This window comes from Anomaloglossus baeobatrachus, chromosome 1 (genome assembly GCF_048569485.1).
Source record: "Anomaloglossus baeobatrachus isolate aAnoBae1 chromosome 1, aAnoBae1.hap1, whole genome shotgun sequence".
Taxonomy (NCBI): domain Eukaryota; kingdom Metazoa; phylum Chordata; class Amphibia; order Anura; family Aromobatidae; genus Anomaloglossus; species Anomaloglossus baeobatrachus.
Genome location: NC_134353.1, coordinates 440850711 through 440876954, shown reverse-complemented (window position 1 = coordinate 440876954; position 26244 = coordinate 440850711). Strand labels below are relative to the sequence as shown.

At 47.9% G+C, this 26244-nt stretch overlaps 1 protein-coding gene across 1 annotated transcript in view; it reads left to right on the top strand.

Annotated features, from left to right (window-relative positions):
* Positions 1–26244, top strand: part of LOC142316860 (cartilage oligomeric matrix protein-like) — a 1990803-nt gene that overhangs the window by 1136950 nt on the left and 827609 nt on the right. Inside the window, exon 12 of the mRNA XM_075352653.1 lies at positions 726–778. Within this exon, the coding sequence (XP_075208768.1) occupies positions 726–778 (53 nt within the window). The remainder of the gene's footprint in view (positions 1–725; positions 779–26244) is intronic.

Sequence of the window (26244 nt, the reverse complement as noted above, 5' to 3'; positions counted from 1 at the left end):
CCTCCACCCTGTCACCTAATGGGGACCCCAGTTATTACTATAACCACACATAACATCACATCGCTGGCCACCACACTGTGGGGCATCTTCAGGGGGGAAACGTCCTTTTCACCACCAGGGGTCCGTCCACCCCTTACACATTGACTATTGTTAATGGGAACCTGACCTTTATATACAATACCAAGACTTGTGAAACTACAGGTCCCATTTCGCAGACAGCCTTCTCCACTGTGACACATGGTGACCATTTACAACATTTATAGTCACTACTTCACTAATATATATATATATATATATATATATATATATACAAAATTCAAAATTTAAAACATGATTAAAAATATATGTCCTGTAAGTATTATACTGCACTGTTATAAAAGTTAATGGTGTCATATATGCATTGGGAAAAAAAATGTCTGTTGCATCCATTGTAGAAAACATTGTCACAATAGTTGATTAACAGATCTCACAGATCCTGAGCAAAAAGAAAGTGATCTCACAGATCCTGAGAAAAAAGAAAATATTTCCATAGGCAACATAGATGCAATAGTAGATACATAGCATTCAATAAGCAAACATGACAAAATTCATCTTGTGCAGCCAATGCTGTTGCAAGAGATATTATTAAAGAATAATAGCAGAACACCATGAGATTCACAAATGATTGCTAGGCAAATGAAAAAGTTTCCTTTAATATGCCATTCTAAAACTTGTGCCTTTTTCAGGAAGATGCAGACCATGACCTAGTGGGAGATCAATGCGATACCAATCAAGATAGGTAAGGAAAAAAGAAATCAAGCAAAAGATTAATTGGAAGTGTCTTTATAATCTCATTACTCCATTACTGTACATTAGGGGTGGGGAACCTCAGGCCCACAGGCTATATGTGGCCTGCAATGACTTTTTATGCAGCACCTGGGCACTGCAGTACTTAGGCGGCAGCCAAAGTTTTTTTGGCTGCTGGCCCTTTAAATCACAATGTGTGGTGCGCATAGTAATAGGCCTTCAGCATGCTGGTCTGTGCTAGCATGCTGAGGACATACTTTGTGGATGGGATAAGCATGGGATGCGCTGTGCTCCTGTCCTACAGAAGAAGAGGAGCAACAGCCTCCATGCTGTACGTGCTGTGTGACTCCTGCCTCCCTGCTTCCCTGCTATGCATGTCTCCCAGTGCTGTGTGACTTCTGCCTCCCTGTTGCTGTATGTCTCCTGCCTCCTCGGTGCTGTATGACTCCTGCCTCCCCACTGCTGTATGACTCCTGCCTCCCTGGTGCTGTATGACTCCTGCCTCCCTGGTACTGTGAGCCCTCCACCCAGTGCTGTGTACCCCCCTAGTTCGGTGTATGCCCAGTAGTGCTGTGTGTAACCAACCCAGTGCTGTGTGCCACCAACCCAGTGCTGTGTGCCACTTGCCCCAGCGCTGTCCATGCCCCTTCAGTGATGTATGTGCTCCTTCAGTGTTACATCTCGTGGCTCTCCTGAGGCAAGGACTGAGGCAGTCTCCCATTCCTTGCCTGCCACGAGTGCTCCTGCTCAGCAGCGCCGAAGGTCTGCCAGACTGCACAGTGTGCAGGAGACACCTTCTCAGAGAGGCAGCAGAAGGGTGACACCTAGTGGTTCTCCTGTTACAAGGAGTGAAGCGGTCTCCCATTCCTGGCCTGCCGCAGGCCCTCCTGCTCAGCGGCCCCGAAGGTCTGCGAGGTTGCGCAATGTGCAGAGGTTTACTGCTCAGGGAAGCAGTGAGATTCCCGTTATGTCTGCACATTGTGAGACCAAGGATCCCGCCTCTATTTCCCAGAGGCAGGAGGGTGAGCATGTGCAATGCGTGGTGGGTTCTGATTCGCCCACTGACGTCACACGGCTTGATGACAAGGCTGGTGACGTGGTGAATCCTGACTGGCCAGGCTGGGATGTCGTGGACCCTGATTGGGTCAAGTCCGTCATCTCCGCCTCGCGCCCGCGCTTGGGTGGAACGACTCCTCCTTAAAAGCTCCTGCTGTCATCATGGCGGCGCGCGACCGTCCTTCTATGTTTGAATGTCTGGCAGCGTGCTGCTACGCCACTGCTCAGGCATCACTGTCTTTTGTGGGCTTGGCCCTTGCTGCTTAGGCAGTACCTCGTTTGCAGGCCGTGTTCCTGCCTTGCTGCTCCGGCAGTATCCCCTTCAACAGGCCGTGTTCCTGTCCCAGGTGAGCTCCTCAAGTCTCCACCGGACTCACCTGGTTATTGAAAGCACACGTGCGTGGGCACCTCTGTACTACCCTCGTGCCATATTCTCGTGACTTCCACTGGCACACGTGCGTGGGCACCTCTGTGCTTCCCCGTGCAACAGGTACACCGAGCCGTGAGATCCGTGCCATACAACCCTCACGGGTTAGGGCAGATCGGTGTACATAGATCGTCTGTGACATTCCAGACGATCGCTAGCAGCAACCCGCTCACTCTTCACCCACCATAGCGGCGGTCCCTTACACCGCACAGTGGACCTTGACCGGCGGAAGCTGTCCATTTCCCATCTTGGCACGCTTCCCCGGGTCCCCCTCGTAACACTTCAGTCCTGTCTATGTCCCCAAACCTGTTCATGCACCACAAGTGCTGTCCGTGCCACTGCCAGTACTGTCCATGCCGCCGCCAGTTTTGTCCGTGCCCGACAGTACTGTCTGTGCCCCCAGTGATGTCCTAGCCCCAGCCCAGAATCTTCAGGGATGTGTATGCCCCAGCATTTCCAGTGATGTCTATGTGCCGCCCCCGCGTCAGCAGCCGGGCTGCTCGGATCCAGATCCGCGGTGGCTAGAGAGGGCTCCGGACCTGGGTTATGTACAGGGGACGGGATAGAAAGTTTGTGATGCCACACGTGGTGTGTGGTAAGATGGAATACCACCGCTGCGGCTGGGAGTACTGGGTGGCAATGGTGCGGGCAGCCAGGTGTTTAACCCCTCCACGGGTATGGGGATGCTCCAGGACTCAGTGATAGTGACGGGGACATGCCGTTGGGCAGATAAGGGTCACTTGCATACTCAGTCCAATAATGCTGACACCGACAACTGTAGTAAACCAAAGTTCTGGACACCGCTGCCGCTGAGAGGGAGCACGCCTGGGTTCTGTAGCTGTTGGTATTGCCTGTTAGTCTGTGATCTTTGCCTTGGCACCTTGTCTTCTAGTTGGTCCCTTTAGTCTGAAACTAATCGGGTCCCGCTCCCCAGTGTGGCTAACTGAGGGAGCTTGCTCTCAGGGTTCACGTTTGGGATTTTCTGGACCGTGTAGTGGAAAGTCCTATCCCCCTCGTTGCACTAGTACCCCGATTTTGGAGCGGTGGAGAACGGATCTTGAAGGCTCCATCCTCGTCGGTTAAATTGTCAGGACACCTGAAACTACTCCCTGACCTAGGGTCCACGTACCCCGTCGTGCCCTGGCCCCTGCCCGATGATGATACAAGGCTGCCGGCTGTCCTCCTCGACAGTCCGTGCCCCTTGTCACGATACCCTGCGACCGGGGTTCCAGCTTCTACCAGGCCCAGACCAACGTCTGCTACCTAGTAGTTCCAAGGAGCCCAGCTCCTCACCTCCTCTCTCTCTGAGAGCTACTTCTCCAACTAACTGTCTCCAGACAATCCTGCCCCCCTTAACCAACTCCCCAAGTCGGCTACCCTATTCCACTCACGCTATCCACTGGTGTGTCTGGTTGGTGTGGTGCAGAGTGTTCCTAGGATTTTGATTAGCTCTTCTTGGCAACACCAATGGTTAGGGACCCTTAACCAAGGAGGAGGTGGATATTGCACAGAAGGGCAACTTGCACAATACCCTGTGACGACCTGATAGGCCAGGGTGTCACATCTATACCCCAAGACTCTCCAGTGATGTTTATATACCCCCAGCCCCTTCTGTGATGTATGTGTCTCTGAAGGTTGGTAGAAATTTCCAAATGGGCCCCTGCAGAAAAAAAGGTTCCCCACCCCTGCTGTACATGAAAGGATTATCCACTATTATGGTATTGGTGTCTAAGCCGTTAGGACAGTTCATCATTATCAGATCGGTATGGGTGTGACACCCGACCACTCCCATAGGTAAGCTGTTCGGCATGTCCATGTGCGCCATCTTTTGTGCGCGAATCTGGACATGCACTTTCAGCTCTTTTTTGTTTGCATTTATTTCTGATATGTTGTCACCATGAGTCACGAAAAAAAGAGAAGGCGACACTCAGTATGTACACCACTTCTTTTATTTGGATCCTTTCATAATGCAGGCAAGCAAGGAGAGTGAAGTGTGGCTGGTCAGAGGATGGCCACTTCATTCAGTCTGGTTGGTGAATGATAGGACTGCACTTCTTTTTAAACTCACTCACATTAGCATATACAAAGACAATTAGAAAGAGCTTAAAGGGAAGGTGCCATCAAAGAAATATTTTGTTAATAACTGAAATAATATAAATTATTAATGTTTTAATGTCTTCTTCAAATATTATCATTTGTTTTTAATGGAGCAAAATATGAAAAAATAATTTAAAAAGTTTGAGATGTTCCACTTTCATACACTAAGGAGAGCAGCTGCTGAAAACCAAGTGTAAAACTAGAAAGGATTAAAACTGCAGTAAAAGTGGGCAGAATCTGCTCTCGTGTGTGATGTTTGCACGCCCACGGGGTCGGGGGTTACTCGTCACCGGGCCGCGGTGCTGCTCCTGGGATGCCGCGGTGGCCGTGCCCGGTTCCTTTACCCCAGGTGTCAATAAAAGGTTAGGGATGGGAATGATGGGGTAGTTGTTCTTGATTCCACCTGTGGTGTGCATCCAACTATTAGCCGCCGCGGCGGGACTTCTTCTCTGGCGCGGATGATAACGCAGCTCAGATGGTTCAGCTCTCCCCAGGCAGAGCTATGCCCCAGGGAGGATGTTGGTGGTAGAAGTAGCCTATGGCGCAGTGGTACGATGATGGGAGCGCCGGCAGAGATGAGACGACACAGATGATGCAGTTCAAGGTCTTTTACTCACTGGTCACACACTGTCGTTGGAGCACCGGACTACGCTGTGATGGGCCTCAGCCGATCCCGGATACTTTTGAGGTCATAGCCGGTGATTCCTTCTGTGCATCTCCTTTCTATGGTTTCCCTCCACCCCAGCTCTTGGGCCGTGGAACGGGTCACGAGTGCTTTCCGCACTCCCTGTGAACCCTGGGTTCCCCATTCTTTCCTAAGAACCCGGGTCGAACCTCCAGCTCCAGACCACGGGCCCCGAACTTTCAGTGTCTCTGCTTGCTTGTCCGTTCCAGAGTCTAACCTCACTCGGATTCTGTCTGGTGCTAACTGCCTGTTGTCTGTAGGGTGGGTCCTAACTTCCCCTGTGTGGGTGCCCCGCCTCCCAGGTCCCATACCACCTGATGGCCACCCCAGCTCCTACCCTTTCCCGGTCCCAGTGATAGAATCCCCATGTTATGTCTTGGTTGAGTGTGGTTGTGGTTGTTACCGGTGATGACCTCCTCTGTATCCATGATGAATACTGCACCTCGGGTGAGGTGCAGTACCGTGTGGCGCCTGAGGCTGCAGGGGAACCACAAGGTCACATCTCACCCTCCCCTTTTGGGTGTTTCCAAAAGGATAAGGGAGGATAAGGGAGAATGAAATTTAGGATCACAATGCGCAGCCATTTTGTTGGAGACTGCAAAGGGATCCTAATATGTCTAAAGTGTCACCAAGGATGGCTGGCAGAGTGCTCCACTGTATATCTTGCCCCATGATATACCATGCCCCATGATACATCATGCTTGCAATGCCATGTTTTGTCCAGAAAAGGGACAAAATCGGTAGGAAATCAGGCTAAGGTCAAAACCGGAGATGGTAGCAAGGTACAAAAATGGCCTGCAGGAGAGTAGTCAGAAAATAGGCAGGGGTCAAAGCACAGGGATCAATATACAGAGCAGGGCGAGAACCAGAGACAAGCTGTATATACTAGACTCTATTTCTGGCAATGACCAGCAGACTGGAAAAGGAATAAAAAGGGTGTGGTGCCTTCCCATTGGCCATAGCTGAAAGGCGATAACTTTAGCTGGAAGGCACACACCACCACAGTCAGATAGTGGTATTGCAAGTTACAGTTAAGCCCAGTAGATGGGCGGAGCCTACGCCCTCCAGAGCCACTGGTACTGACTCCTCTCCTATTACCAGCACTGCCCACGATGGGAATATAGCGGCGCCTCATGACCTTAGCAGAAGTTGCAGGAGTGGACTTTGGTGGAGACGTGACAATACCATGCTCCACATTACTGTGCCTCATGATATCCCATGCTCCGCAATACTCCATGATATACCGTGCTCCATAATATAGAGCTGTGTCAGTGTGTTCAGAGCACAGCAGTGTGTTATTTCTCTGCTTTGCTTTGAACACAGTGGCGGCAGTAATGATCTGCAGCCAGGCAATGTACTACAGATTGTTAGGCCCCGGTATGCATCCCATCCCGGGCCTCTGCTCCCTGCATGTCCTCCTGTGAGCCTGAGGTCTTGACAGACACTCCTGTCCATTACTGTGCTCCAGGTACTGGAATCTCTAACACTCCCCAAGGGGCCGGATAAACCAAGGGCGACATGGTGAGAGTCTCAGCTAAAGGATATGCCCGGAACAGTCTACGGAGTCCTTCCCCGGAGGCATGCAGCGGCGGCAGTTCCCCGGGCCCCGTGGGGTCCATGTCTCCAAGGTGCAAGGCAGTGAGATTAGTATTTCAGGAGTTTCAACTACGATCGCAGGGACAACCTGATCCCTGTCTCCCACCAACATCTTCAGTCGATTCTCCAGTTCCAGGCAGCAGGACCTCTTTTCGTGCGCTCCGCTTGGTCCCTCCCACGAAGACATGCCCCTCTCTGCCCGAATCATGCATTTAATGGCAACAGTTGCTTTCAATAAACGTTTTACACAGTTTTTGAAGGCGCACAGTACCCATGGTTGCAGACACGATATCCTGTTCATGACGCCAAGTTGACACGCCCATGGGGTCGGGAGTTACTCCTCACTGGGCCGTGGTGCTTCTCCTGGGACGCCGTAGTGGCCTTGCCCGGTTCCGTGATCCCGGGTGTCAATAAAAGGCTGGTGATGGGGGTAGTTGTTTGTGATGCCACCTGAAGTGCGTGGCCAATATTAGCCGCTGCTGCGGGACTTCTCTGCTGGGGCGGATAACAACACAGCTCAGATGGTTCAGCTCTCAACAGGCCAAGCTATGCCCCAGGTAGGATGTTGGTGGTAGTAGTCGCCTATGGCGCAGGGGCACGATGATGGGAGTGCTGGCAGAGATGAGACGACACAGATGGTGCAGTTCAAGGTTTTTTGCTCACTGGTCACTGGCTGTTAACATTCAGTCATCAAGCCCTGTCTACAGGCTATTTACTTCAAACAGCATTTGCTTGGACCTGTCCCTCCCACAGCCATGATTCAGTCATGGGTATGGGATTGAAAAGCACCAGGTAAGTGCTGCTAAGAACAGTTCTACTTTTTTCATATGTAAGGCCGTATGGCACATTTTAAATTAAAAAAAAATTAGAGTAGGACGGCCCAAAGAGATTTTCTGTGACGTGGCGGGGTAGCTCAAGAAATTGCAATTTTTTGCCAAAAATCTCAAATTTTAATAAGTACAGTTTGGAATTTTTAGTGCAGTAGTTCACATTTAGTGCTGGCTATTCTTGTTTTATCTTCACTAGTATGTCTGTTACAATGTTCGGACTGCAGTCAGGACCTGTAAGGAGCCCGTACATTCACTACTGAAGACACTAGTGTCTTCAGTAGTGAATGTAGGGGATCCTTCCAGGTCCTGACTGCAGCCCGTACATTGTAACAGACTCACTAGTGAAGACACTAGAAGACACCTGTAAGGCACCTATACATTCTAGACTCAACGCTGAGCAGAGCAGTAACAGGGGGAAAATGGAATGCACAGCATACGCTGTGGACTCCGCAAAGATGGCAGCGGTCTCCTCCCAGAGCTGTGATCTGGACAGCCCAGGGGGCATATGCAGGTCACAGCAGGGAGCACCAACAGTGCAGGAGATAGGGTTGGAGTCCGACTATCATCTCTTATGCCCACGGACTGTCGTATTTGAGGTGAGGTACTGTCATAACACACTGCATATCCAAGATGACAGCCCCCAGTGTTTCAGTAAAAATATAATTAAATAAAAACTTAATAAACAATTAATTTAATTTTGTATTAATAATAATGGATCCAAATAAACAATTATTAATACAAAAACTAAAATTGCGACATCTTCCCTTTTAATTAACAAGTTAAAGATACATACAGTATAATGAGGATTTAGAAAGGTGTATATGTTACAAGGAGACAAAGACTTTTTTTTTTATTCAAACCTAAAAGACCTAAAGCATTTATATTAATGATACATTTAGCTTTCTTTTGGAGAAACAATTTATGATGATCCCCTCCTCCTTTTGGTATTCTGACCTCTTCTAATCCTATCTAATTTAACACTTTAGTGTTTGCTGAATGGACTTCTTTTACATGGTTTATTAGTCTAGGGGCACTTTCCCCTTTCTCTATTGATCATAAATGTTCTCTAAATCTGGTATTTAAATTTCTGATGGTTTTTCCTACATAAAAATATTTACTGTGACAAAATATGGCAGAAACTACAAATTTTGTTTTACATATAATAAAATGATTAAGATCCTACAACAATCCAGGAGTAGTAGACAAAATAATAAAAATAAATCTTTATTGAACAAATGTTATATAATTAAATTAGATAATTTAAAACTATCATTATCAAAAGAAGAATGTAAGACAAGGTGAAGGAGGGGCTGGCGGGGCATGTGCTCCTGGCGCTGTTGTCAGGGGGTGCTGTCGGGCTGCCTGATGCAGTGCTCTATGTTAGTCTCCCTGGTGGTTGTGTCGAGGACAATTGAATCGGTGACCACCGTCCATGACAACTGGATCACAGCAACATCAGTAGTGTTATCAGGTCAGCTGATTGCACTATTGACGTCACTCTTCAGCGCTGCAGAGGCGGTAGACAATGCTGGTTATGCGTTCCAGTTTAACTGAAGACACTGAAGAGGATCAGTATGAGTTGAAGGGGGAAATATGTATGGATACAGTATGGTGGGAGAGAGGATGGAGAAGGGGAAGTATCTATGGACACAGTATAAGGAGAGAGGGCGAGGGGTGATTTATATAGACATAGTATGGGGAGAGAGGTAAGGGGTGATGTATGCAGACCTAGTATGGGGAGCCAGGGGGAGGGAGGAATGTATACGGACATAGTATGGGTAGTGATTGGGGAATGCCTATGGACATAGTATGATGAGCAAATGGGAAAGAAATTTTGAAGACATAGAATAAAGAGCGAGGGGGCAAATTTGAGGACAAGTGTGCAGGAAGGATGCGGGCACAGTATAAAGGAGCAAGGGGAAATGTATACGGCCACAGTATGGGGAATGAGGGGGTTGAGTATGGAGGTAGTGAGGCGACAGTATGGTATGAAAAGAATTTGATGGGACACAGAATAGAGTCTGGGTAGTGGGTGGGTAGGTAATATGGAGAGGTGGTTGCTTGTGGGGACAGTGTGAGGCCATAGCAAGAAGGGGGGAGTATGAGGAGGGTGTACAGTATAGATACTGGGCAGTATCAGGAGACACAGTGTAGAGGACAGTGTGTAGAGTGGGATTGTACCATCTCCTCCTGCTGGAGGAAGGCTGACGAAGGCTTCTGCCAAAACGTGCGTTGGGTTGCGGGTGACGCCATTCAAGCAGGAGGAGATGACAGCAGGTTAGTTTCACCACTTGATAACTGTTTACCTTATCATTTTGCTATAATCATATCCACTCCCTTATATTATAGCCACATATATTTATTTTGGGCATCCTTATATTGGGTTTTGGACCTGTTTTGGTATACTATATACACCTTTTTCCATATGGTGTTTCTTTCCATCTCCTCCTGTTGTTTAAAGCTGCCATCTTGTGTACCATTCTATTATGACACCCTTTTGTTTTAAGTTTTCACAATAAAGATTATTTGTATTACTTTGGTTTCTGGTTCTCTCTTGTTAAATTGGTTTGATTTCCCTGGCAATGAATGGTGACCCTGACACCGTAAGATCCCCAACTGTGACCTCCACATAGCCCTCCATGCAGTATAATGGCCCTTAGACTATGTGCGCACATTGCGTATTTGCATGCAGTTACGCTGCGATCTGCACCGCAGCGTAACTGCATGCGTCCTGCGTCCCCAGCACAATCTATGGAGATAGTGCAGGAGGCGTGCGCACGTGGCATATTACAATGCAGCGATTGAGCTGCTGCCCGAATCGCTGCGTTCTTTCTAAGAAGTGACATGTTACTTCTTCCGTGCGCTTTGCATGCTTTCTATAGGGAGAGGCAGCATGCAGAGCGCACGAATTCTGCAGGCACCATGCACTTCAGAATGCAACTTTTCAGCTGCGCTCTGAAGCGGACCTTTTAGCTGCGGTGCAGAGCGCACTTGTGCGCACATAGCCTAACTGTCCTCCAAATAGTATAATGGCTCCCACACAGCCCTCCGCAGAGTATGACGGACCCCACACAAATCTTCACACTGTATAATTGCTTTCACACAGTATAATGGCCCTCATATAACTCTAGATAAAGTGATAAAGTATAAAGGGTCCCACATAGCCCTCCAAATAATATAATGGCCCCACAAAGCCTTCCATATAGTATAATGGGCCTCACATAGTCATCCATATCATCTAATGCACCCCATAGTCCTCCATGCACTATAATACACTCCCCATATTTCTCCACATAGCGTAATGCACCACCACTTGTTTTCAGTGTAGAACCTCTGTAAATGTGCATATTTGTTACAGTGCAATAATCACAGGACAGGGAGGGGTTAAGCTTTCAAGTATTTAATCTCTATTGGAAATAATCTTCCCCATATTGATATCAGAGAGAAAAAGTGACCTCCATACACAAGACAATCCAGTATACCAAGACCAATAATACCACATACAAGGGGGAAATACCACCACACCGTTACTAGACCACATATTGCCACCACATAGTGACCAAATATAACCACATACAAAGGAGAAATACCGCAACACTATAACCAGACCACATAATGACCAAATAATACCATATACAAGAGAGAAAAACTGCCACTCCATGACCAGAAACATATTACCACCACATAGATACCGAATACAACCAAATACAAGGGAGAAATACAGTAACTCCATGACAAGACCACATAATGACCGAATAATACCACAAAAAAATGAGAAATACTGCAACACTGATCAGACTACATAGTGACCAAATAATACCGCATACAAGAGAGAAATACCACCATACTATGACCAGACCAAATATTACAATGACATCGTGACTGAATACAACCACATACAAGGGTCAAATACCAACACCCCTTGACCAGACCACATAGTGACTGAATAAATACTACAATAATGATCATGAATAAAAACCACAATACTAATAACACTAATATTACCATCAGTGCCATTATATACAGGAGCTCTGTATATAGTGTCAGTGTACAGATAATACAGTGATCACCGGAGACATACACAGGAATTCTGTATATAGTATAAAGGTAATACAGTGATCACCATTGACATTATACACAGGACGTCTGTATATAAACTATAGAGTGTGTGTACATGTAACACACTAACTTAGCAGTGACAACATACATAGGAGCTATGTATGTAGTGTATGTGTATACAGGGCCAAACTTTCCACAGTCTGCCACAACTCTTGGAAAAACATTATATATATATATATATATATATATGTATATATATATATATATATATATATATATATACATACAGGCGCACTGTACATCATCAGAGGAACAGCTTCTGCACCTCTGACCATGCTCAGTGTGCCTCTCTGTAGCCGGGACGTGTCGGTGAGTGAGCATAGCGGCGCGTATGCGCAAAATTCCCAGGAGCTAGCGGTGACACCGACTTGTGGAAATCATGTTATTATGTCCACAGAGGTGGAATAGCATGGAAAGATGGCCGACTAGTCTGGGGAAACAATGGCCCCTGCAACTAGTCACAGCACTAATTAGCGCAGAAACAGCTGCTATCAAAGCTGGTGAGGCAGGGAATTCTGAGATAGATATAGATTATACTGTATATATAGATTATATATATATATATATATATATATATATACAGTTAGGTCCAGAAATATTTGGACAGTGACACAAGTTTTGTTATTTTAGCTGTTTACAAAAACATGTTCAGAAATACAATTATATATATAATATGGGCTGAAAGTGCACACTCCCAGCTGCAATATGAGAGTTTTCACATCCAAATCGGAGAAAGGGTTTAGGAATCATAGCTCTGTAATGCATAGCCTCCTCTTTTTCAAGGGACCAAAAGTGATTGGACAAGGGACTCTAAGGGCTGCAATTAACTCTGTAGGCGTCTCCCTCGTTAACCTGTAATCAATGAAGTAGTTAAAAGGTCTGGGGTTGATTACAGGTGTGTGGTTTTGCATTTGGAAGCTGTTGCTGTGACCAGACAACATGCGGTCTAAGGAACTCTCAATTGAGGTGAAGCAGAACATCCTGAAGCTGAAAAAAAAGAAAAAATCCATCAGAGAGATAGCAGACATGCTTGGAGTAGCAAAATCAACAGTCGGGTACATTCTGAGAAAAAAGGAATTGACTGGTGAGCTTGGGAACTCAAAAAGGCCTGGGCGTCCACGGATGACAACAGTGGTGGATGATCGCCACATACTTTCTTTGGTGAAGAAGAACCCGTTCATAACATCAACTGAAATCCAGAACACTCTCAGTGAAGTAGGTGTATCTGTCTCTAAGTCAACAGTAAAGAGAAGACTCCATGAAAGTAAATACAAAGGGTTCACATCTAGATGCAAACCATTCATCAATTCCAAAAATAGACAGGCCAGAGTTAAATTTGCTGAAAAACACCTCATGAAGCCAGCTCAGTTCTGGAAAAATATTCTATGGACAGATGAGACAAAGATCAACCTGTACCAGAATGATGGGAAGAAAAAAGTTTGGAGAAGAAAGGGAACGACACATGATCCAAGGCACACCACATCCTCTGTAAAACATGGTGGAGGCAACGTGATGGCATGGGCATGCATGGCTTTCAATGGCACTGGGTCACTTGTGTTTATTGATGACATAACAGCAGACAAGAGTAGCCGGATGAATTCTGAAGTGTACCGGGATATACTTTCAGCCCAGATTCAGCCAAATGCCGCAAAGTTGATTGGACGGCGCTTCATAGTACAGATGGACATGACCCCAAGCATACAGCCAAAGCTACCCAGGAGTTCATGAGTGCAAAAAAGTGGAACATTCTGCAATGGCCAAGTCAATCACCAGATCTTAACCCAATTGAGCATGCATTTCACTTGCTCAAATCCAGACTTAAGACGGAAAGACCCACAAACAAGCAAGACCTGAAGGCTGCGGCTGTAAAGGCCTGGCAAAGCATTAAGAAGGAGGAAACCCAGCGTTTGGTGATGTCCATGGGTTCCAGACTTAAGGCAGTGATTGCCTCCAAAGGATTCGCAACAAAATATTGAAAATAAAAATATTTTGTTTGGGTTTGGTTTATTTGTCCAATTACTTTTGACCTCCTAAAATGTGGAGTGTTTGTAAAGAAATGTGTACAATTCCTACAATTTCTATCAGATATTTTTGTTCAAACCTTCAAATTAAACGTTACAATCTGCACTTGAATTCTGTTGTAGAGATTTCATTTCAAATCCAATGTGGTGGCATGCAGAGCCCAACTCGCGAAAATTGTGTCACTGTCCAAATATTTCTGGACCTAACTGTATATATACAGTTAGGTCCAGAAATATTTGGACAGTGACATAATTTTCGCGTATATATACTAACTGTTTATTGATGACATAACAGCAGACAAGAGTAGCCGGATGAATTCTGAAGTGTACCGGGATATACTTTCAGCCCAGATTCAGCCAAATGCCGCAAAGTTGATCGGACGGCGCTTCATAGTACAGATGGACATGACCCCAAGCATACAGCCAAAGCTACCCAGGAGTTCATGAGTGCAAACAAGTGGAACATTCTGCAATGGCCAAGTCAATCACCAGATCTTAACCCAATTGAGCATGCATTTCACTTGCTCAAATCCAGACTTAAGACGGAAAGACCCACAAACAAGCAAGACCTGAAGGCTGCGGCTGTAAAGGCCTGGCAAAGCATTAAGAAGGAGGAAACCCAGCGTTTGGTGATGTCCATGGGTTCCAGACTTAAGGCAGTGATTGCCTCCAAAGGATTCGCAACAAAATATTGAAAATAAAAATATTTTGTTTGGGTTTGGTTTATTTGTCCAATTACTTTTGACCTCCTAAAATGTGGAGTGTTTGTAAAGAAATGTGTACAATTCCTACAATTTCTATCAGATATTTTTGTTCAAACCTTCAAATTAAACGTTACAATCTGCACTTGAATTCTGTTGTAGAGATTTCATTTCAAATCCAATGTGGTGGCATGCAGAGCCCAACTCGCGAAAATTGTGTCACTGTCCAAATATTTCTGGACCTAACTGTATATATATATACATATATATATATTATATATATAAAGTCATATGAAAAAGTTTGGGCAACCTTATTAATGTTTACCTTTTTTCTTTATAACAATTTGGGTTTTTGCAACAGCTATTTCAGTTTCATATATCTAATAAATGATGGACTCAGTAATATTTCTGAAATGAGGTTGATTGTCCTAACAGAAAATGTGCAATCTGCATTTAAACTAAATTTGACAGGTGCATAAGTATGGGCACCTCAACATATAAGTGATATTAATATTTTGTAGATCCTCGTTTTGCAAAAATCACTGCCTCTAGTCGCTTTCTGTAGCTTTTAATGAGTTCCTGGATCCTGGATGAAGGTATTTTTGACCATTCCTGTTTACAAAACAATTCCAGTTCAGTTAAGTTTGATGGTCGCCGAGCATGGATAGCCCGCTTCAAATCATCCTACAGATATTCAATGATATTCAGGTCTGGGGACTGGGATGGCCATTCCAGAACATTGTAATTGTTCCTCTGCATGAATGCCTGAGTAGATTTGGAGCAGTGTTTTGGATCATTGTCTTGCTGAAATATCCATCCCCTGCGTAACTTCAACTTCGTCATTGATTCTTGCTCATTATTGTCAAGAATCTGCTGATACTGAGTTGAATCCATGCGACCCTCAACTTTAACAAGATTCCCGGTGCCGGCATTGGCCACACAGCCCCAAAGCATGATGGAACCGCCACCAAATTTTACTGTGGGTTGCAAGTGCTTTTCATGGAATGCTGTGTTTTTTTGCTTCCATGCATAACGCCTTTTTGTATGACCAAACAACTCAATCTTTGTTTCATCAGTCCACAGGACCTTTGTCCAAAATGTAACTGGCTTGTCCAAATGTGCTTTCGCATACCTCAGGCGACTCTGTTTGTGGCGTGCTTGCAGAAACGGCTTCTTTCGCATCACTCTCCCATACAGCTTCTCCTTGTGCAAAGTGCGCTGTATTGTTGACCGATGCACAGTGACACCATCTGCAGCAAGATGATGCTGCAGGTCTTTGGAGGTGGTCTGTGGATTGTCCTTGACTGTTCTCACCATTCTTCTTCTCTGCCTTTCTGATATTTTTCTTGGCCTGCCCCTTTTGGGCTTAACAAGAACTGTACCTGTGTTCTTCCATTTCCTTACTATGTTCCTCACAGTGGAAACTGACAGTTTAAATCTCTGAGACAACTTTTTGTATCCTTCCCCTGAACAACTGTTGAATAATTTTTGTTTTCAGATCATTTGAGAGTTGTTTTGAGGAGCCCATGATGCCACTCTTCATAGGAGATTCAAATAGGAGAACTACTTGCAAGTGGCCACCTTAAATACCTTTTCTCTTGATTGGATACACCTGTGTTGTGAATGTTAGTTATGGTTTGGCTGCTGGGAGGCTCCCTCTGGTGGCCAGGAATGGTTTGGACTTGGACCAGGTGTGTTGTGCAATGGGCGTTTCCTTTGCTAACTCTCTGCTTATTTAAATCCTGGTCTGTTAGTAGGCGATGCCGGATGTCAGTTGTTCTTGGTATCACCAGCCTGCTTCATTCTGCTCCACACCACATCTACCCCAGATAAGTGCTTGCTATTTTTTTATTGTTCGGTTCTTTTGCTCTTTTCTGGGTTTGTCACTTGCTGTGGTTGTTTTCAGTTTATTTGCATGCAGGGATTTTCCCCCTCAGTTGCTTGGCTGGGAAACTCCCTGCAGTTTTGTTTGGAGTATAGCTTCTTTGGGTCCATGTGTTTGTGGCTTGTTGAATTTGTTGTGATTCTTGTTTTCTGTTCATTGGTATGACAAAAGCACCTGGTATAGGATGGAGTTCAGATCGTGCGATCTGAGGGCCTTTTTGTACTATCAGGAATTTGGATTTTTGCAGGGTTTTTCTCTGGCCACCATCAGTCCCTTTCCTGTCCTTTCCTATTTTAGTCAGTGGGGGCCTCACCTTTTGCTAATCCTGTCATCTATCTGTGTATTGTGTTTTTCCTATATCACCGCAGTCTTTGAATGTGGGGGGCTTGCTATTCTTGTCTATTTTCTGAGGCAGAGAGTTATTCATCTTTCCTTCCTTTAGGATAGTTCTCCGGCTGGGTTCGCGGTGCACAGGATGTTAGTTCACCCCTCGGCTACTTCTAGTTGTGATGGTTAGTAAGGGGATGGCGTCCAGATTAGTTGCCAATGCTCTTGTCACCTTTTACCAATGATTTGTGGTGGTCTTCCATGGTTCCGGATCATAACACACCTGCCTATGAAGTTCAAAGCTCAATGAGGTTACAAAACCAATTTAGTGCTTCAGTAAGTCAGTAAAAAGTAGTTAGGAGTGTTCAAAACAAGAAATTGATAAGGGTGCCCATACTTATGCACCTGTCAAATTTAGTTTAAATGCAGATTGCACATTTTCTGTTAGTACAATAAACCTCATTTCAATTCAGAAATATTACTGAGTCCATCATTTATTAGATATATGAAACTGAAATAGCTGTTGCAAAAACTCAAATTGTTATAAAGAAAAAAGGTAAAACATTAATAGGGGTGCCCAAACTTTTCCATATGACTGTGTATGTGTATGTATATATATATATATATATATATATATATATATATATATATATATATATATATATATATATTACATTGCATTATATATACAGTACAGACCAAACGTTTGGACACACCTCATCTCTAGAACCACTGTTAAAAGGAGGCTTTGTGCAGCAGGCCTTTCATGGTAAAATAGCTGCTAGGAAAGCACTGCTAAGGACAGGCAACAAGCAGAAGAGACTTGTTTGGACTAAAGAACACAAGGAATGGACATTAGATCAGTGGAAATCTGTGCTTTGGTCTGATGAGTCCAAATTTGAGATCTTTGTAGAAAAGGTGAATGGATGGACTCTACATGGCTGGTTCCCACCGTGAAGCATGGAGGAGGAGGTGTGATGGTGTGGGGGTGCTTTGATGGTGACACTGTTGGGGATTTATTCAAAATTGAAGGCATACTGAACCAGCCTTGCTACCACAGCATCTTGCAGCGGCATGCTATTCCATCCGGTTTGCGTTTAGTTGGACTATCATTTATTTTTTAACAGTACAATGACCCGAAACACACCTCCAGGCGATGTAAGGGCTATTTTACTAAGAAGGAGAGTGATGGGGTGCTACGCCAGATGACCTGGTCTCCACAGTCACCAGACCTGAACCCAATCGAGATGGTTTGGGGTGAGCTGGACCGCAGAGTGAAGGCAAAAGGGCCAACAAGTATATATATATATATATATATATATATATATAATATTCTGATGGTGGGATATGGGGGGAGGTGTATCTTGCTGTACAGATTCCTATTTCAAGCTTGGTTCACTGTCCATTATCTTTACTGCTTCTGTGTACATTTCTATTTGTAAGTAATCACCCCCTTTAGTGCAAGGTTATAGCCTCTTGAGGGACTTCCGTCCCTGGGTGTGGGGGGAGGTGGGCCTAGAGTCCACCTACTGTGGACTCTCTGCTTACCTGGGAGATTTGTCAGTCTGTTGGTGTGACGCCCTGGGCAAGCCAGGGGTCACAGGTCACAACACCACCGCACCCCACACTCCAGGTAGGCACATCACAGCTAAACTACAAATCCTTGTTGCCCTCCTCCAGAGGCTGATGATCCACACCAGGGGGTGGGCCAGGCGATTGGCTCCGCCCACCGAGGAGGTCACAGTGCTGGAGGCGGGAAGGACCAGGCAGTCAGCTCAGGGAAGAGCTTGAGTCTAGTCAGGGAGGAGGAAGTGGAAGGAGTGGAGGAGTAGCCAGACAGGGCTAAAGCAAACAACAAAGTGAAAGCAGAAGGAAGAAAGGTAGTAAAGGAGGAAAGTAAGAGCGGTGACAGGAACAGAAAGAGTGTGTAAAGCCTGAAGGGTCCAGCTTTGTGTAGGGCCAGATCAGCAAGGTCAGCGACGGCGGTGACTGTCTGGAGGGGGACCGTTTGGAAGTTCCTGGAAGGACCCCGTTGGCTGTGTGCCCGGTGGTCTGGAGCAGTGTTCCGAAGGACAGTCAGCACCAGGGCAGGGGCCTCTCGGACCCCGGCAAGGCTAGGAGTCGCCAAATTTGCCGAATCCGTCAGTGAAGGGGACGTAGATCCCCCAGCAACCAAGTCCCGATTGAAGGCAACAGCCCAACCTGAAGCAGAGAGACACCGCCACCGCCAAGGCACCAGTTTCTCAGGGCCAGCGCCTGCGGGCAAAGTGTAGAGCTCTCCCGGCCCAGATTGTAGTCGGGGAGCGGGTAACCGGAGGGAATCCACCGCTACCACAAGTCAACCATAGGTGCAAGGAAGAGGGACATCACCGTCACCTACCGGGAGTGCAGGTGCAGCCGTCTGTGGGACCGTCCTACCAGCCGTTTGGTTTACCGTACAAACTGTGTCCGTGTCTCAGGCTGAGTGAGTACCACAGTGCCGCAAGGCACAGCGCTGCCCCCGCGTCCCTGCGCCCACCAGGCCCCGCACCTATCAAACCATCACCGGGTCCCGGGATCACTAACCCCTGCCCACGGAGGGGCAACACAACACCTGGCTGCTCCGCATCACCATCCCCGGGATCCCCGCATTGAGCAGCGGTGGTGAAATCACCACAACCGTGGGTGGCGTCACGAACTATAACAATCCCATCACCCAACAAACCCCTTTCACTCATGGGCGAGGAGCGCCGCTCGAGAAACCCCCGGAATCTGGCCTACGGCTCGAGCCACCACTGAGCAGCGGCCGCCGGACCCGAGCAGAAGGGGGCGAGCGTAGTGTGCTGACACGCTCCTCCCCGCCCGCGACATTGGGAACTTCAAGAGAGAAGGAAGAAGATTGAACCCCTGAGGGAAGCTGGACATTTATTTATTGCCTACCGGACTATATTCGTGTTTCTACACTATTTTACCTCTATATGGTGGATTTTCTTATGGACCGTTTTGATTTGCTTGGAATAAATCCTCTTTGGATTGTACAGCCATTTCTCGCTCTGTTGATTGTGTGATATGGGAGAAGGACCCCGTGACAACTGGTGGCAGCGGTGGGATCAACAGAGGACAGCTTAATGGAGATCCACCACAGAGTGAGTACAGAAACTGGACTGCTTCCAGTCTAAAGGAGAGAGCCAAAGATCTGGGTCTGAGCTACCAGGGACTGAATAAAGAAGCCTTAATTGATCTAATTGTGGGTGTAAGCCAGTCCACCTCCTCCCAGATGTCTGACGGACAAACACTGGGGATGGGGATCCCTGCCCCAAAAAGCCAGTGGGTGGTGTGGTATGAAGAAGAGATGGCAGCTCTTGGCCCCGGTGTATCTCAAGAATATAAGGAGCAGGCTGCTCACCAAGCACAGAGGAGACAAGAAGCAATGGAGTCCGACAGAGGGAGTAATGTGAGTTGGAGTGTAAACCCAGCAATCCAGGAGCCTGTGCGGATCACCCAGGCGGACTTCAAGCCATTTGATGAGGCTTTCGGAGATGTGGAAGGATTCTTCAAGGACCTTGAGCAGCAGTGTGTCATAATGGAGGTTCCCCACTCTGTCTGGGTGCATGTGTTAGTGGGACTCCTGAACGGAAGCCTGTCAGAGGCTTATTGCACCATTGACTCACAGCAGAACCGGGATTACAACATTGTAAAGCGGACTATCTTGGATTACCATGCCATCACACCAGACTCGCATAGGGCACAGTGCCGAGACCTCCCATGCTCCACGGGGGGATTGTTTAGGATGTATGCTCATAAGATGTCCCAGGAATGTCGGAGATGGCTGGAAGCGGAAGACACCTTCACTGTGGAAGACGTTATACAGGTATTTATTATAGAACAATTTCTTTACAAATGTCCCTCAGAAATACGGGAGTGGGTCAAAGAGCGCACGCCGTGCACCTTGGATGGAGTTGCAGCCCTGGCTGATGAGGCCCTATCCGATCGCAATGGAGGGAGCTTCTGGACAATAAGCCACAACCTGCTCCTGCACTCCTGCCCTCTCCAGTTATATTTGCCCTTCCAACCAGCCACAGGCCGATGACAACCACGGCTCAAAATTCTGGGCCCTAACAGTTCCGACCATGCCCTGGGGGGATCATAGAGAGGAGCTGTTATGAGTGCGGGCAACCTGGGCACCTGCAATCCAGTTGTCCCGCAAGGACTCGGAGGGACCCTCACGCGACTCTATCCCATCCGGTGCATTTGTGCATTCCATCCCACCTGAGAAATAGTTACCACCACCTCCACCAGAGTGTATCGTTGACCCCTGCACCCTGCACCATAGATGTCCCTGTTGGAGTGTATGGACTTCGGCCTTTGTCACAAGGTTCTCCTACTGCCTTCTCCAGAATGCACATTAGAAGGAGTCCGATGCAGAGGAGATGTTATCGATGTGGGCAGCCTGGGCATTTGCAAAACACGCTTGTCGATTGAGGAATGACTTTGCACCAATTCGACCTGTTGGTTCTCTACACCAGAATACAAGGTGGGAAGAGTTCTCACCCCTTCAAGTTGACTTGCCTAATGACTCAGACACTCGTGGTCGGCCACTAGGGATTTATCGGGTGCGAGCCACAGCCCCGAGTTCCTCTCGCCATCAAAGTAAGCACTTACAGGAGGTTGTGCTGGATGGACAGAGTCATTGGATTTTGTGACTCTGGGGCATTTCTCACAATAGCTGATCCCCGGGTGGTTCGGCGAGAGGCAATACATTATGGACCAGGGATTGTTATTGAATTGGCTGGAGGACAAAAAAGAATATCCCAAAGGCGACTGTGAACCTGGACTTTGGCTTTGGAGTCAAGCAATGTGTGGTTGGGGTGATGATCGGCCTGCCTGCAGATATTCTCCTAGGAAATGATGTGGGAGATTTACAGTGCCGATTTGTGGGTGCAGGAATCACAGTTTGAGTGAAGGAGGACACACAGGGAAGCTTGTCCTTCTAACCCTACAGCTTTTCCATCCAATACAAGCGAGGAAGCCAACACCAGAATGCTGATGGACTGTCCCGGCAAGAAGAACCATAGACCATCCACAGCTGAGCAACATGGACTTAAGTGAGATGGCCAGAGGTCTGTGTAAACCTCATGACATACTCACTTATTCAGAAGGAGGGAGAGGTTGTGATGGTGGAATATGGGAGGAGGTGTATCTTGCTGTACAGATACCTATTTCAAGCTTGGTTCACTGTCCATTATATGTACTGCTTCTGTTTACATTTCTATTGTTTGTAAGTAATTACCCCCTATAGTGCAAGGTTATAGCCTCTTGAGGGACTTCCGTCCCTGGGTGTGGGGGAAGGTGGGCCTAGAGTCCACCTACTGTGGACTCTCCCACCTACTGTGGACTCTCTGCTTACCTGGGAGATTTGTCAGTCTGTTGGGAACTTCAAGAGAGAAGGAAGAAGATTGAACCTCTGAGGGAAGCTGTGGATTCTCAGAAAGAAACTGGACATTTATTTATCGCTTACCGGACTATATTCGTGTTTCTACACTATTTTACCTCTATATGGTGGATTATCTTATGGACCATTTTGATTTGCTTGGAATAAATGCTCCTTGGATTGTACAGCTATTTCTCGCTCTGCCGATTGTGTGATATGGGAGAAGGACCCCGTAACAATATATATATATATATATATATATATATATATATATATATACATATATATACATACACAGAGTAGCTGTAGTATCCGGGCGTTGCCCGGGATAGTAACTGTCTCTCTGTCTTTCTCCCAGTCTCTGTTTGTCACTGTCCGTCTGTCTCGCTGTCTGTCTCTTTGCCGGGCTGTCTCTTTGCCGGGCTGTCTCTTTGCCGGGCTGTCTCTTTCCAGGTCTGTATCTTTCCAGGTCTGTCTCTTTGCCCGTCTGTCTCTTTGCCCGTCTGTCTCTTTAGCCCGTCTGTCTCTTTGGCCCGTCTGTCTCTTTGGCCCGTCTGTCTCTTTGGCCCGTCTGTCTCTTTGGCCCGTCTGTCTCTTTGCCCGCTCTGTCTCTTTGCCCACTCTGTCTCTTTGCCCGGTCTGTCTCTTTCCAGGGCTGTCTCTTTGCCCGGTCTGTCTCTTTCCAGGGCTGTCTCTTTGCCCGGCTGTCTCTGTCTGTGTCTCTGTCTCTCTTTAGCCGTCTCACCACTGACATCTTTTTACCTCACACATAAGCTTGTTATACTAACATTTTATTTTGTTCCTATAGCAACCACTGACAGTTGCCATTGTGAGACTGTGACCGGGGTTATCTATGACGGCCGGTATGTCTCGCCCCGGTTGTGCTCACTCCATGATAGAAAGCAACTCCACTCCAGGGTTAATGCTGTTTCCCTACAGGCTGAAAGAAGGGTTAAAAGGAAACAGGAACAAGGGCGGGGTGTGCCTAGTGTGAGTCAGTGAACACAACTCCCTGAGTTTTCTGCCGGAGAGGCACATGTGTACTGTTGTGGACTTTTGTTTGAGCATTAAACCGTGTGCTGTGAACCTTGGTGCCTGGATCCCGTGTCTTCTGCTGCGCAGCCGACCACGCTACCTCACATATGGTGGAGAATCGGCGGGCATGCCAGCCCGGTGAGGTGTAGCTTCCATTTCTGGTGACCCGGTAGCACATGTCCTGGATTCGAGCGGCTATACTACAGCCCAAACCCGGCGACGCCATGGAGGACATACTAAAGCAGCTGGCTCAAGCTAATGCACAGCAACAACAGGCTAATGCACAGCAGCAACAGGCTAATGCACACCTGCTCCAGTCGTTGGATCGTCAGCAGCAAGCCTTGAAATTGCAGGAACAAAGACACCAAGAACAGATGATTCTCCTGGCCAAGTCGATCCGTGCCGGACCGGCAGCAACAACCCCGGGACCGGGTGACGACGGCAGCGTCCGGAAAGCGGTGAGACAAGCGTTGCAAAAGATGACCCCGGGGGATGATGTGGAAGCGTTCCTGGCGGTGTTTGAGCGGGTGGCCGAGCGGGAAAAGCTGCCGACCCCCCAGTGGGCTGAGGTATTGTCGCCCTATCTGACGGGGGAGCCCCAAAAAGCGTACCTGGACCTCTGTACCGAGGACGCCATAGAATATGCGTCTTTGAAAGCCGAAATACTGGCTCGGTTGGGGGTGAATACCTATGTACGGGCTCAGCGGTTAAATCAATGGTTCTATGAGGAAGCCAAACCCGTACGCTCCCAGGCCTATGACTTGTTGCATCTCGTAAAAAAGTGGTTGCAGCCTGACACTCTGAGCCCGGCGCAAATGGTGGAAAGGGTAGTAGTTGATCGTTTTGTGCGCACTTTACCCGTCACCATTCAACGGTGGGTAGGACAGGGCGACCCGAGTACCCTGGACCAATTAGTGTCCCTGGTAGAGCGGCATGTGGCTACGCAGGACTTGATACGGGACACTGAGACTTTGCGTACCGCCCGTCGGTCCGGCCCCTCCAAGCCTAGGGCCAAGGACCCACCACCGACACCGGTGCAGGAGTCCGCTACCGTCCCGTCTGAGGCCGCGCCCGCCGTCCCTGAGGTCCGGAAGGTTCTGTACCCTAAACGACAAATTGTCAAGGGGGTTTCCTTCCCTATTAGATGTTGGCGGTGCCAGCGGGTGGGACATATGGAAGCCCAGTGTCCACTCACCACGGAGCCCATGGATTGTGGGGTTACCCGGCGGGGTTCAATGTATGCTCAGGTGGTGTGTACCGCTGACCTGGTCCCCCCAGAGACTGAGCCCCACTTGTGCCAAATACAGGTGAATGGATGTCCGGTTACAGGCTTGTTGGATTCCGGAAGCTTAGTGACCCTTGTGCGATCAACCCTAAGGGCTAAAGTAAAGGCCACAGGACGTACCGTGGGGGTGGTTTGCATACATGGGGACCACCGAGACTATCCCACGGGGATTGTCACCATCACAGCACCTTGCGGTCAGGTGCAACATGAGGTGGGACTTATTAACACTCTTCCCTATGACGTGATCCTAGGAAGGGATCTGCCCTATTTTTGGACTTTATGGAAGGGACCTCCTAAGTCCCCTCAGATATTGGTCAGTCCGGGACCTGAGCCCTACAATCCTGAATCCGGGACGCCTGCCGTAGGGGTTCCCATGATAGGGACAGAATGTGAACCTGATAGGTCGCCCCTAGAGGTATTGGCAGGAGAGGCTGAGACGGTCGAGCCCATCCCGGAGTTGGAGGCGTCCCCGGATACGTTTGGGACAGCCCAACTCCAGGACCCTACATTAATACATGCCCGGAGTCGGGTGACTGTAGTTGACGGGGTGGCACAGCTGCCCGGTGCCCAGGTAAGGTACCCCCATTTCGCTCTTAAGCAGGATTTACTCTACCGGGTAGATGACATACGGGGCGTGGGGGTAGAGCAGTTGGTGGTGCCCCAGCCGTATCGCCAGCGGGTCCTCGACTTGGCTCATAAACACCTGATGAGTGGTCACCTAGGGGTCAAGAAAACGCAGGAGCGAATATTGCAAAGGTTCTATTGGCCCGGGGTCTTTGGGGAGGTAAAACGGTTCTGCGAAACCTGCCCGGAGTGTCAGCTTACCGCACCCCTGACCCACTTTCGCAGTCCGTTGGTGCCCTTACCCATTATAGAAGTCCCTTTTGAACGAATAGGGATGGATCTGGTGGGGCCCCTCGTAAAGTCTGCTCGAGGGCACCAACACATCCTAGTGATTGTTGACTATGCCACCCGGTATCCAGAGGCGATACCTCTCAGACATACTGCAGCGAAGCTTATAGCTCGGGAGTTGTTTGCTGTGTTCTGCCGGGTGGGGTTGCCCAAGGAGATCCTTACGGATCAGGGGACCCCATTCATGTCTAAAGTGACCAAAGAGCTATGCCGGCTACTCCAGATCAAGCAGTTGCGTACGTCTGTGTATCATCCTCAGACGGATGGGTTAGTAGAACGATTCAATAAAACCCTGAAAACCATGCTAAAAAGGGTGATCTCCAAAGACGGGAAAGACTGGGATATGATGCTTCCCTATTTGATGTTTGCCATACGAGAGGTGCCACAGGCATCCACGGGGTTTTCGCCGTTTGAGTTGTTATACGGGCGACATCCCCGGGGATTGTTGGACCTGGCAAAGGAAACATGGGAGCAAGAGCCCACCCCCCATAAAAGTGTGATTGAACACATTTTAGGAATGCAGAACCGCATAAGCGCGGTCATGCCAATTGTGAAGGAGCATTTACAGGAGGCTCAGGCCGCGCAAAGCGGCCGCTACAATAGACAAGCCACCGTGCGGACCTTTAAAACCGGGGATCGGGTGTTGGTATTGATCCCCACGGCGGAGAGTAAGTTCCTGGCTCAGTGGCAAGGCCCCTACGAGATAAATGAAAGAGTCTGGGTGGTCAATTATAAGGTATTGCAGCCCGGTAGGCGGAAACCTGAACAAATATATCATGTCAACCTATTAAAACCGTGGCAGGAACGGGAAAGCCTGATGGTTGATTTTCCCCCATCTCCCTCCTCTTCGGGTTGTCCAAACCCGGCTCCAGCAACCTCCGGAGAGGACGAACCGGAAGTAAGGATTGGAGAAGCCCTCACCAAGCAACAGAGGCGAGAGGCCAGACGGCTGGTTCAGCAGAACCCCGATGTCTTCTCCGAGTTGCCGGGTAGGACCAGTCTGATACGACATGACATTGTCACCGAGCCTCACCTGAAGGTACGCCTGAAGTCATACCGGGTGCCGGAGGCT